This window comes from Salvelinus sp. IW2-2015, linkage group LG14 (assembly GCF_002910315.2).
Source record: "Salvelinus sp. IW2-2015 linkage group LG14, ASM291031v2, whole genome shotgun sequence".
In the NCBI taxonomy this organism is placed as follows: Eukaryota; Metazoa; Chordata; class Actinopteri; order Salmoniformes; family Salmonidae; genus Salvelinus; species Salvelinus sp. IW2-2015.
In genome coordinates this window covers 43,378,128-43,390,891 of record NC_036854.1, presented here as the reverse complement: position 1 = coordinate 43,390,891, position 12,764 = coordinate 43,378,128, and the positions used below count along the sequence as shown (strand labels likewise).

General features: G+C 44.6%; 1 protein-coding gene across 2 annotated transcripts in view; it reads right to left on the bottom strand.

The window, feature by feature from the left end:
* Positions 1–9,033: 9,033 nt before the first annotated feature.
* Positions 9,034–12,764, bottom strand: part of mtpap (mitochondrial poly(A) polymerase) — a 31,168-nt gene continuing 27,437 nt past the window's right edge. For both annotated transcript variants that reach the window (XM_024000499.1, XM_024000500.1), the window contains one exon: positions 9,034–9,817. In XM_024000499.1, coding sequence (XP_023856267.1) covers positions 9,479–9,817 — 339 coding nt within the window. In that variant the 3' untranslated portion in view covers positions 9,034–9,478. The remainder of the gene's footprint in view (positions 9,818–12,764) is intronic.

Genomic DNA, 12,764 nt, shown 5'->3' with positions numbered 1-12,764 from the left:
GGGGGGGTGTCATTAAGCTGTCAGACAGACAGTAATGTGGCCCAGCAACCCAACCAGCCAGTGGAGGGAGGGATGGAGAGCACAGAGCAGACCCACTGGAGGCCCAACAGAGGCTACTCTTCCTAATGGGGTTCATTAAGTAACACGATAGCTCTGTCTGGGTATAATAGTTGAGGAAGAGAAGAGGCCATGCCAAGAACCAGCATGATGTTGATGTTGTTTTCCTGGCTCGGACAGGCTTACTTTGCAAATTCCAGAATCCAAATATTTGGTAACAAGAGATGCGTTGTGGGCAGCTGAAGCCCTACAGTACAGCTGATGGTTGGGATAGGATGGGATGGACTGTTTGTATGGGTCTGGGTTTTGCTGTGCTGGGCTGGGCCATGGCTGGAGATGTGGGCCCAGTGTTCCCTGGAAGCTGTTGTACAATGCCATCATCTAGCTTAGGCCTACTGATGGTGTCCTCCAATGAACGAGGTAGGTAGGTATTAACGGGGACACAAATGTTTCAAGGCAGTAGCCGAGGGTGACCCCAGTAGCTAGCTCCACCTGGGACATCACAGGATCACAGACCTGTTTCTGCCTTACAGCCTGTCATCCTTGAAGCCCAGTCAGTCTTCCTTGTCACTGGGACTGGGCTGCTGCTACAGATGCCCTTCTAATGAGGCACTAACATCTTTAAGCAGGTGTACTGATCTACAGGAAATCACACTACAAACCATCACCCTCATGCATTTAAGACGAGGTGTCACACACTGAGGCAATTTATTTTTTATTTTTTTACACTTAATCATATCACAATTGTATAAAATAAAAAAGTCTGGAGAATGCATATAAAACTTGGTGAATGCAGAGTCTTCTGAAGCTGAAAGAAATGAGTTGGCATGTGGGAAGAGTCTGACTTTCAGGAAATGGAAATTAAGGAGAAGTACAATGAATTTAGCCTACCAAATCGCCAAAACGCCTATTTATACCCAATCACGATCTCTTAAAAGTAAGTTACTACCTACAGTCTAGTTTGTAACACGCTCTATGAAAAGGGCTTTTAAATGATGTATAATAACATGTAGTAAGTTTTGAAATTATGGAGTTAAGTCCATTTGAATTTGGTTAAAATTCATGAAATGTTGATGATAAATACTGCAAAAGAAAATACACACTGAGTGAATAAAACACTAAGAACACCTGCTCTTTCCATGACATATATTGACCAGGTGAAAGCTATGATCCCTTATTGATGTCACCTGTTAAATCCACTTCAAATCAGTGTAGAAGGGGAGGAGACAGGTTAAAGAAGGCATTGAGACAACTGAGACGTGGATTGTGTATGTGTGCCATGCAGAGGGTGAATGGACAGGAGAAAAGATTAAAGTGTCTTTGAACGGGAATGGTCCACCACCCAAAGGACATCTTGACAACTGTCGGAAGCATTTGAGTAATTATGGGCCAGCATCCATGTGAATTATCATAACCCTTCAGAAATTCTAACCTCTGTTATTGTAATGGTGAGCGGTTAGAATGTCTTGGGGTATCATATTTGCGCGTCTAACTTGCTCACGCATCATTATTCACAATTAATTCAGGACTTTCCGTAATCGAGGTAGCATCCACATTAATGTTGAACTGTTTAGAAACATATTCTATTCTTATTTACAATAAAATAACAAAATAATATTTTTGTAATAATAATATAATAATATTCCAAAATAACAACACATCATTTACCATTCATATCTATTGGGCATAAAATAATCTGAAACACAGCCAAAGCAAACAGCAAATGCAGCCAACAAGTTTGTAAAGTCACAAGCTTGAAGTAGTCATCGCGTGCTAGGAATATGGGACTAAATACTAAACTTGACTACTTTCATACACAAGTCAATTTGTCCCATTACTTTTGGTCCCCTAAAAATGGTGGACTACTCTATGTACAAAAATGACTAAACGGTTCACCCCTTATGGATGAAAATACCCTCATTTCAAAACCAAAGTGGTGGAGTAGAGCCAAAACAACTTTTGTCTTCAGAATAGAGGATGCGCAAATAACATTTATTATAAAAAAGTGCTGATCTAGGATCAGTTTCACCTTTCAGATAATAAGATCATAAAGGACAGGGGGGACCTGATCCTAGATCAGACAGTAATGAACCTGTAAAGTCCTCACATCCCAGAGGCTTTAACAAGAAGTAATCACAGCTCTGTGAGTGAGTATGTGTGTAATGAGTTGATGGAGCCTTCGTTAACCAGAAACTGAACCTGCACCAGGAAGCCGATAGAACTTTAATTACACAAGCTAAACTAGGACGGATTTAATTGGAGCCAATCAGGAATGTGGGAATAGGGGGGGGCAAGTAGACAGAGAGAGTAAAGGGGGGGTGGGCAGCGTATTATATCAGCATTTTCCATATTTTCCCTGATCTGCAGAAAAAAAAGAAGAGAAAAAAAAGAGGTTGAGGATAAGAGGGAGGACATATCCGGGAAATAAGGAGAAAACTCAACTTGCATTCTGCATCTCATCTGTATGCCATTTCTCCTCCACCGTACTCTCAAGTCCCTCAGCCAATCAGATCTTGCAGAGTGGACACGGAACTCACCACACTGCGGGGGTGTGACCAATGACCAGTGAAAGATTGCTGTATCTACGCCACTGATTGTCCACTGAGACAATAGACAGCTGACAACAGAGAGTCATGTCTCCCAGCCAGCAAAGCTACCCTACTTCTGACGGTGGGTGTGAAAAATTGCTTCAGACAGGGCCTCTTTTGTACCTCTCACACCCTTCATGCCCTGTTCTGTCCCAGCTAAGCTGACCAGATAAAAAGGTGTTTGTCCACACCCACAGCTCTCAATGCGCACAGCCAGAAGGCGGGTGACATTCGGCGTCGTCTCTGAACACCAACACAGACCCCAGCAGCAGAAACCCTTCCTATGTGCCGTCTTAGGTTTCATTGGCTGTGGTTTGTTCATGCAGTACAGTGCGTAATGGAATTCATTCTGGGAAACCATAAACCCACATATTCTGAGGCTCTGTCACTACAATCAGACTAGTAGTCCCTCCTTTTACTCCATTTCTTCACACCACATTTCATTCCTATTCCCTCCCTGCTAAATGTTTCCCTTCAATGGTATTGTTCATGCTCTATACGGAGTATAGGCCACCTCCCTTCCCCCACCAGTCCAATTCCACAAAATACATTAGACCCCCTCCTCCTCCTCGGACGATTAATTTCAGATGTATGTGGTCGCTGAATTCCTTAAATAGCTTCCTCTTTTTAGTCTAGTCAGTCAGTCTTCCAGTAACAATGAATCCTGATCAGAATCAGCGGTCATAGGAAAAGTGAACTAAACGAATCAGACTACCATATGGTATTGTAGCTAGCTAACAGCCCCTTGTTATTCAAACTTACTCACTGCCCTCATTCTGCTGGTCCAAACAGGAGAGGGAAACAGTTGTGTTTGGCTAATTGAAGTGATATGGTACAACAGAAGTCAGATTAAAAGGATGAATGGATCCCAAGAAGGCTATATTTGGTGTGGTGGTAATTGTGTCCCCTGATAGTGGTTGGTCAGACAGTCTTAAAGTATGGTGGTTTATTAGAGCAATGGGAGGTGGAGATGAGGTGTGTGTGTAGGGGAGCCAGGAGTTAGGCTCTCTCTCAGTTCTGGCTGATTATGAAAAGAGAGGGAGGAGATCTGGCTCTGGCGGGTTCTGATCATCTCTTTGGCATAGAGCCATTCTCCAGCTACCCCCTCCCTCAGCCCATGGACAGACTGTTCAACCCACCTGGATGCATCCTGGATCCTAACAGTGTCCAGGGCAACCACAGAAAGGCCCACACTGGGCACACAGAGCTTTGCATTGAGACCAACCAACCAGGGGGGACCAAACAGCTGCCCTTAACAGGGCATTCAACTCGGCAGTACGGTAGCCTGCCTACCAGTCCCAATCTTCATCCCAAACCACGCTGGATTTAACCAAAGCCAGGATGTACAGTAACAATGTTGGAAACATTTTGCCATCACATCCTTTTCCAACGAGCAGCTGCAAATGGCACCCTATCCCCTATATAGTGCACAACTTTTGATCAGGAGCCGGGGCCTTGGTCAAAAGAAGTGCACTATATAGTGAATAGGGTGCCATTTGAGAGGCTGTGAAAGTGTTCCCGGAGAGGGCGTTACCATGGCGACAGACTCACCCCTTGTCCTTCATTCCGGTAGGGGTGGGTATCTGGTACAACGGTGTCTGTATATGGCGTGGGCCCATACTCCAGTTCGTTTTATTAATTAAAGCCATACAGATATTGAATCAATAGAAGGCTACTGAATGGGTGGCCTTCTCGGTCATCCACCCTAGGTCTGCTATGATGGATATAAAAGGTGCAAACAACTACGGTGCCACCATTCAATTCATTTACCAAACCTGTGCCAGGCACCAACTAGGGCAAGGCAGCAGAGCGCCCTGAACCCTGACCTGAAGCAATTGCCCTTTTGGTACAGTGAGACAGAGGCATTCCCTTCCACTGTACACATTGCTTACATTGTTGGCCGAGTCGCCAATGGCTACCTTTACTCTGCTTTCTTAGAGGTGAAAACGGTTTTCTATAGTTTAACTGCGATAGCTAGTTTTTTTCCCAGACCTGGGAGCTTTCAGTGACTGAAAATGAAAGCTGGACTGACGTGCCACCGCAACTAAGTAGGTGAACTTGAGAGGAGATACACACACTGATAACCTCATGGGACCCGAGTCTGCTCTACCTACACCCCTCCCATGAGAGAGAGACAGGCTAAATGGCATATACAATATATATGAAAGAGAGAGCGAGATAGACAGGTGGGTAGCAGTAGAGGAAGAGAGAGAGAGGAGTTGGGAGAGGGCCAATTCTGCTTGGTTGGATGACGGGGGAGCGGGTGGTGTGGATTAAAAAGAGGATTGGTGGAGCTATACACAGATACACTGCCTGGGAGACTTGGGACGATTGTCCCATTTGTCCCTCAACACACGGAACCCATGTAATAGCCCCGGACAACGCTGTCAGAACAATTCATGGAACTGGGAGGGGAAGTGATTGGAGATAAGCTTTCTCCACTACGCACAGGTCTCTGTAAACTGTGAGTACGACCCAAAAGGCACCGTATTCTCTATATCAGGGTTCTGACGAGACCAGTATCATGATACTCGTTAGTATCGTGGCAAGGAAACAAAACATGAACCGGATTTAACTTCTTTAAACATCGTTGTCATCCAGAGTCACATGTATTTATCAAGCTGTAGCACACTATTCTACATAAAGCAGGTTTTTAAAGGACCAAATAGTTTGGTCTGCTTCGTGTTCTCATTTTTGGAGTGGGAAAAAAAGTGATATTGGTATCGTCATAGCCCTACTCTGTAGAGTGCACTACTTCTGACCAGAGCCGGTCAAAAGTAGAACACTATATAGGGAATAGGGTGCCATTTTGGGATGCAACATGTGTGTGGAGCCTGGGGAGTGCTGTTAGCATGGATCAGATGGTTTGATCAACGTTGTTCTAGAGGCCAAATAAGGACTAAATGGCAGCCTATTCCCTATATGGCGCACTACGTCTGCCCAGAGCCCTATGGGCCCCACGAGCCCCTGGTCAAACGTAGTGCCGGGGGACTATCTGAGACATAGGGTGGCATTTCAGACACACTATAGCACTGGAATGTGTTTTCAAACAAATTACAAAATAGAATAAAATAAAATAAAACCTGCGCTATCCATGGTCAACTATTTCACACCAGGTTTTAAAAGGATACATTTAATCTTAGTGTAAAAAAATAAAAACAAAAAAAACAAAATTGTTAAAAGCTTGCAAAATAAAAGCTTTTAAAAGTGGAATTCCAAATCCAACTGCAAGCCAAGACCATTTTTTAATCCTGTTTTCCATCTGATTTTTGCTCCAATCCCTCCGTTTTTCAAACCCTCAATCCACCCTTTTAAATTCCTTTAAGGCTCTGAAGGGCGAGCAGCTTGGAGCCAAGAAAATCCCCAAGTAACAAACTGACCAGACCTGGCTTCAACTATATTAAATCATTTCAACTATTCTAGCTGGGCTTGATTGAGCTTGCCTGTACTGTCGCAATAAAACAGTTGTACAACAGAGACCCCCTTCCAGCTAGCACTGTAGGCAGGCTAAAACAAGCACTAATAATATTTGCAAGATTTCAAATACTATTTGAACCCAGGCCTGACTGATCACGTCCACGGCTTGTTCGTCGCTAGAACCTCCCGAGTTCCTCTGAGTATCCCAATCCAGCGCGGACCTATCACCATGTTGGCTCATAAATCAGAGCCCACAGTGTGCTGCCCGCAGACACTGAGGATGGGGGCCAGCGCTGGCAGGTTAGCCAAACACACCCCTTGAGAATCCCAAGAGCAGCTAGACACACTGCACCCTCTTCAGAAGGAGTACCCCTGCACAGAGAGTGAGGAGTGTCTCTCAAATGGCACCCTATTCCCTATTTAGCGCACTACTTTTGACCAGGGCCCATATGGGAAAGTACTGCGCTATGTAGGGAATAGGCTATCATTTCGGAAACAGCCGCTCTTTCTCTGTGGAGTGGTACTACTTCTGCAGAGGACAGACATGCGGGTGGGCTACCTACTGAAAGAACCAGTCAGTTACATACCATAGGTATACATTAAGAGAAGGTATAACACAGTATTATTGTGACCCGGAACCTTCCCACCTCTCTGTTGAGGAAGTATTGGCTCATGTCCGCAAATGGTCAGAAACTACGATTGTATTACACATGAACACCTACGGTACCTAGATAGCGATGCATCCAAGGGAAGAGTTTGTCATGTTAAATCATTGTTCTTGTGTAAGAATACATTCCTAATAGCACGCCAGTCATAATTAAGTACTGGACGGAAAATCTGATTATGTTTTGATAAATTAATTTCTATCTCAACGTTCTGTTGAGCTGCACCCTCCTGAACAAACCTCAAACACAAGCTCTCTAAACCTACAGCTACTCAGACGGGGAGAGAGGGGGGGGAGAATCAGTGAGAGGAGAGAAGTTCAAAGCTATCCTGGCGTGAGTGTATAAAATATATTTGTGTATGTAGTCAATCAGTGTATAAAGTGTGTGTGTGTGAGAGAGGAGGCAGTTGGTGCTCCTCTCCATCTCAGAGGAGGAACTGTTAAAACTGGATCCCTTTTCACCCCCTAACCTCCTGCTGCACAGAGCGGAAAAACAGCTGTGGGGCCACCGCACACTCCTGCTCCTGAACCAATCTCCTGGGACCTTCATGCACACACCCACTCTCACAGTCTCAAACACACCCACTTTTTTAGCATGAGTCCTACAGTAGTACCTCTATGGTTTGAAGAACCGCAAATGAGGCAGAAACGTACAGTAGCTGGGAAAAAAACACACATTCCCTTTCCCTAACGGCAAACTATTCAGTGAGTAGGGGGTCATTCTCAGAGAGTGCTTAGGTGGCAAGAAGTTTTGATGAAATAACGGTCTAAATGGCCTGATCTTGTGTACACAGTTCACCAAGCTTATCAGGGCTTGGCTTGGAAATGCCACATTTCTAATTAACATGACTGGCAATCAGGCAGTGTGAGCAGATTCTGTAAAAACAACATTAAGGCCCCGTCTCTCTCCGTCTCCACCGAGAAAACGAAGGACCCGTGTTTAAAGTGGAATGTGCCTACTCTCTAGCTACATATTTGACATGTTAGCTTAACCAGTAGCCAGGAAGAGGTCAATTCATTTTAACAAAATAACCACACCTCTGGTTCCTCTCTGCTCCAGACTGACTGGACAACCAACGGTATGAACTAAGTGTTTAAATATGGCCTTGACTAACAAGCTAGCATGAGTGCATCTTTGGTGTCCCAAACGGCATCCTATGCCCTATGTAGTGCACTACTTTTCATAGGGCTCTGGTCAAAAGTAGTGCACTATATAGGGAATAGAGTACCATTTGGGGCGAACATTTGCTTCTCGACGGTTGATGGTGAAAGTTGAATCCAGAAATAACAGACCCCTTTAGCACATTGAATGAGTGACTGTCATACTGCTCATCATCCACCAAACATATTTCAATAAACGTGACCACAACTGTTTTTTATTTTGTCATTAAAAAGTCTTAGTCCATTTTGTGACACTGATTTCAAGGTCATGAACAGTCAAAATGATGTTTTTCATGAAATGTGATGATATTTGAAGGAAACCAGATCAAAGTATGAAAAATGACTGTTTCTTCTACATTGATAAAGTCGGATCATAAAGTTACTGGTCCCCTCCCCATGTCAATCACTTAAGATTTATTATTAAGGGGACATCAATTTAACAAATTTTAATACAACAATGGTAACATGATATTCTCTTATCTAATTTAAATAAGTACCACCAACAACAGAGAAGGCGTGTTTGCGGAGAGGCTCGACAGCTACTCTACTGGTGCCAAAATTTGACTGTAGGGTGTCAGAATCTTATTGAGATTTTACCTTATTCATCTATGGCAAAGATACTTATACGTTTCCCCTTTCATCTGTGTCTGGTGTTAGCTAGTTACTGGCTAGCTAGGGCTCGCCAAGTGAACACAGCCATCAGTGTTGCTGTGAACCACATCATAAGAGACATGCCAAAATGGCAGATAATAAAAAATCTATGTAGATGATGCAAAAACGGACGACGCTGGGCCAATTGTGCGCCGCCCCATGGGTCTCCCGGTCGCGGCCGGCTGCGACAGAGCCTGGACTCGAACCCAGAATCTCTAGTGGCACAGCTAGCACTGCAATGCAGTGCCTTAGACCACTGCGCCACTCAGGAGGCCTAATTGATGCAATTTCAGTGTTGTTTGAGTTGCTTTGTGTCACCAAATTTGATTGAGATAATTTCACTGCAACACTGCTCACAGCATCCAAGTTGCTTGACATAGGCGTTTCAAAGAGCTGTCAGTCAAGGCGAGCTCATGAATATAAGCTCCCCGCCCACTCAGCCTGCCTTTTCAAACTTCCTGGTAGTTAGCCATGAGAGAATGACTTTTCAGAATTACTGTTTAGGATCTTTAATAAAAAACATCTGATCTAAATGTATACAAAGAAAACGGTGTCAGCGGACGCTATAACTTTATATACATCGATCTTTACATCGATCATATCTTTATGTACATCGATGTGCAAACGTCGCCATGTAGAGTAGTCGGACTTTCTTATAACGAGCATCTGGTCACTGGTACCCTTTTCACACTACCGTGCTGAACAAAACCAAACTGTTGTCACATTGTCCTTTTCAGGTAGGTTGCAGCAACCATGGCGCAAGCCATATCAGTACAGCTTGGTTTGGCTCTGATCGGTTATTTGCAGTTGTGTGAAAAGCAATTGGACAAGTCCTCACATGTCCATTCTTTACGGCCATGATAGGGTACATAGCCACTGTTACCCATAGACCCAGAACTCACCAGTGACCTCTAGTGGGGCTGTACTGCATGGCCGCTCTCTAGCTCTTCACCTCCCTGTTCTTTAGAGACTCCAGCAGGCCCTTTATCCTCTCGCTGGCCGGCTCCCTCTTCCTCTTCTTACGACTTTTAACCCCGGCCACCTGGGAGACCGAGGGCATGAGGAGCGCTGCCAGGCCCCAGGGGGCGTTGTTTCCGGTACTGCTGCCTCTGGGCGGTACGTTGAACTCCCGCTGCTGCAGCATCCAGGCGCTCTCCCGACACAGCGCCACGAAGCGCTCCAGCTGCGTTCCGTTAACATTTTTACTGACGTTCAGCGCTGGCTCAAAGGGGTTCTGGATGTGCAATGGGGACACCTCGGGTTTGTTTTGCTCCCTGCCCTGTGAGACAGAGAGAAAGACAGAGAAAGTAAGAGATTGAAGGAGAGCAAGCGAGAGAAGGAGAAAACGTGAGATGGAGAGAGAAAGAAGGATTGAGAAAGAGAGAAAAAGTAAGAGGGAACGAGATCGTGAAAGTGAGAAAGAGCTGTCAAAACACCAACTGGTCTTTATACATGGTCCATCTATCTTATTGGTCACGCTGGTGAGGTCAGGTGTTTTGTGGCTGTTATCTATGCCACATGGGCCCATATAGAATGGATCGGGCTGGTCTGAGTCTGGCACACCTCTCCTCTTCCCAGGCCAGGCTAACACGTGGATGTGTCTACGTTCTAAATGGCTCCCTATTCCCTATATAGTGCCCTACCTTTGACCAGGGCCCATAGCGCTCTGGTCAAAAGTGGTGCACTATGTAGGGAATACGATGCCATCTGGGACACAGCCAGTGTCAGCTTAGCTATGAGGAACGAGCCTGGGGGCAGCACCAGCAGGGTAGACACAGATTCACCACGCCTCATCTATCATACCACTGACCCTCTGACACCATCACTAGGCTGGTCCTAGATCTGTTTCTGCCATCTTGCTAACTCCTCGTCACGCATGACAGCAAGGCTATACTATTGCTGCTTAGGAAAATGTGTCTGACACGGGGATAGGGTGCCATTCGGGACGTAAGCAGAGCCCTCCAAGGTTCTATGCATGCGACATACCCACCTGGGTTCAAATAGCGTTGGTTTTCTTTAAAACGCTTTAGCTGCTGCCCGATCGAGCTTGCCTGACGAAATGGAACCAATGGAATAGTCCCAAAGGTGCAACACTCCAGTCTGGCTCAGTCGAACCACACAAGGTATTCGACACTATACAAATGCTATTTGAATTCAGGTCAAGCATGGCCTGCAAAACATCCAACTCCCATCTAAGCCTGGGGTTGTAACAAATAAATAAAAAAGGCTGACTGGATAGATGGCGAGAGAAAGAGAGACGGAGCCTCCAGCTCCATTGGATGGAGGGATGGATGACCATGGAGCATAAAGCCATCAGTCAGAGAGAGAAGTGGAGCAGGTAGAGAAGAGGGGGGAGAGATGGTAGGTAGAGGGAGGGAAAGAAAGAGGGAGACAGGAGAGAGACGGCACACAGTAAAGATGATTGATGGTGGTGTCTCTACTGAAAGGCCATGGCCACCACGCTTCCTACAGGCCTTCCTTCAATACGTCAATCCTGACCCTGGGACAAGCACACACGACTGAGCCCAGGTTAACGTCTTTACTACACTATATCTCTAGACTAAGGAGGAGCAACAATGAAAATGAGCAACCAAGCAAAAAAAATGGGTAAATGGTATCCAAATGAACACGCGTCTAAGATTGAATAAACGCGTCGTTTGTTTTTGCTTACTGAGCATGAAGAACTAGAGATGGGGTTCATATAGAGATGGGTGGAGGAGCCGCCATCAATCACACAGTCCTCGGACGGCTGTAGTCTTAGCAGGCACCGAGGGACGTCAGTGTGATGTTGATGTGTGATCGACAAACAACACTTTACGACCACTAGCTCCCATCAGAGCTGGCCAATTATAAACTATGGCAATTAGGCACAGGGGTGAAAGAGTCTGTTTAGAGCTAAAAGAAAGAGGTTATTTCTGTTTAAAGCTTTCAGTGAAGCACTGTCACCTTATGTCTAAGGATGAATGGAGAAACAGAATGACTTGCTAGTTGAAGCCGATTAAAACAAAATGCCGTGTGTGTGAACGCACATGCTTTATACTTATTTAAATTTAACCTTTATTTAATTAGGTAAGTCAGTTAAGAACAAATTCTTATTTACAATGACGGCCTACACCGGCCAAAACCGGACGACGCTTAGGCCAGTTTGTGCGCCGCCCTATGGGACTCCCAATCACGGCCGGATGCGATGCAGCCTGGATTCGAACCAGGGATCATTGTAAACCTGCCACACATACACTATACGATACATTTATTAAACATAAGAATGAGTGTGAGTTTGTCACAACCCGGCTCGTGGGAAAGTGACAAAGAGCTCTTCTAGGACCAGGGCACAAATAATAATAATAATCAATAATTTTGCTCTTTATTTAGGCATCTTACATATAAAACTATTTGTTCATTGAAAATTGTGAATAACCACAGGTTATAACTCTGCAATGTTGGGTTGTATTAGAGAGAGTCTCAGTCTTAAATAATTTCCCACACACGGTCTGTGCCTGTATTTAGTTTTCATGCTAGTGAGGGCCGAGAATCCACTCTCACATGGTTGCAAAGGGCATCAGTGTCTTAACAGCGCGATTTGCCAAGGCAGGAAACTGAGCGCAGCCCAATCCAGAAATCTGGCAGTGGCTTCTGATTAAATTCAATTTTCACAGAACCACTTGTTGCAATTTCAATGAGGCTCTCTTGTTCAGATATCGGTAAGTGAACTGGAGGCAGGGCATGAAAGGGATAACGAATCCAGTTGTTTGTGTCATTCGTTTTGGTTATGTACCTGCGTAATTGTGCACCCAACTCACTCAGGTGCTTCGCTATATCACATTTTACAATGTCCGTAAGCTTGAGTTAATTTCCACACAAAAAATAATACAATGATGGAAAGACCTGTGTGTTGTCCTGTAGACAGAAGAGAGCTCCAACTTCATAATCGTAGCCTCAATTTTGTCTCGCACATTGAATATACACTACGGGGCAAAAGTTTTTGAACACTTACCCATTCAAGGCTTTTTCTTTATTTTTACTATTTTCTACATTGTAGAATAATAGTGAAGACATTAAAACTATGAAATAACACATATGGAATCATGTAGTAACCAAAAAAGTGTTAAACATATTTAAATATATTTTATATTTGAGATTCTTCAAATAGCCACCCTTTGCCTTGATGACAGCTTTGCACACTCTTGGCATTCTCTCAACCAGCTTCACCTGGAATGTTTTTCCAA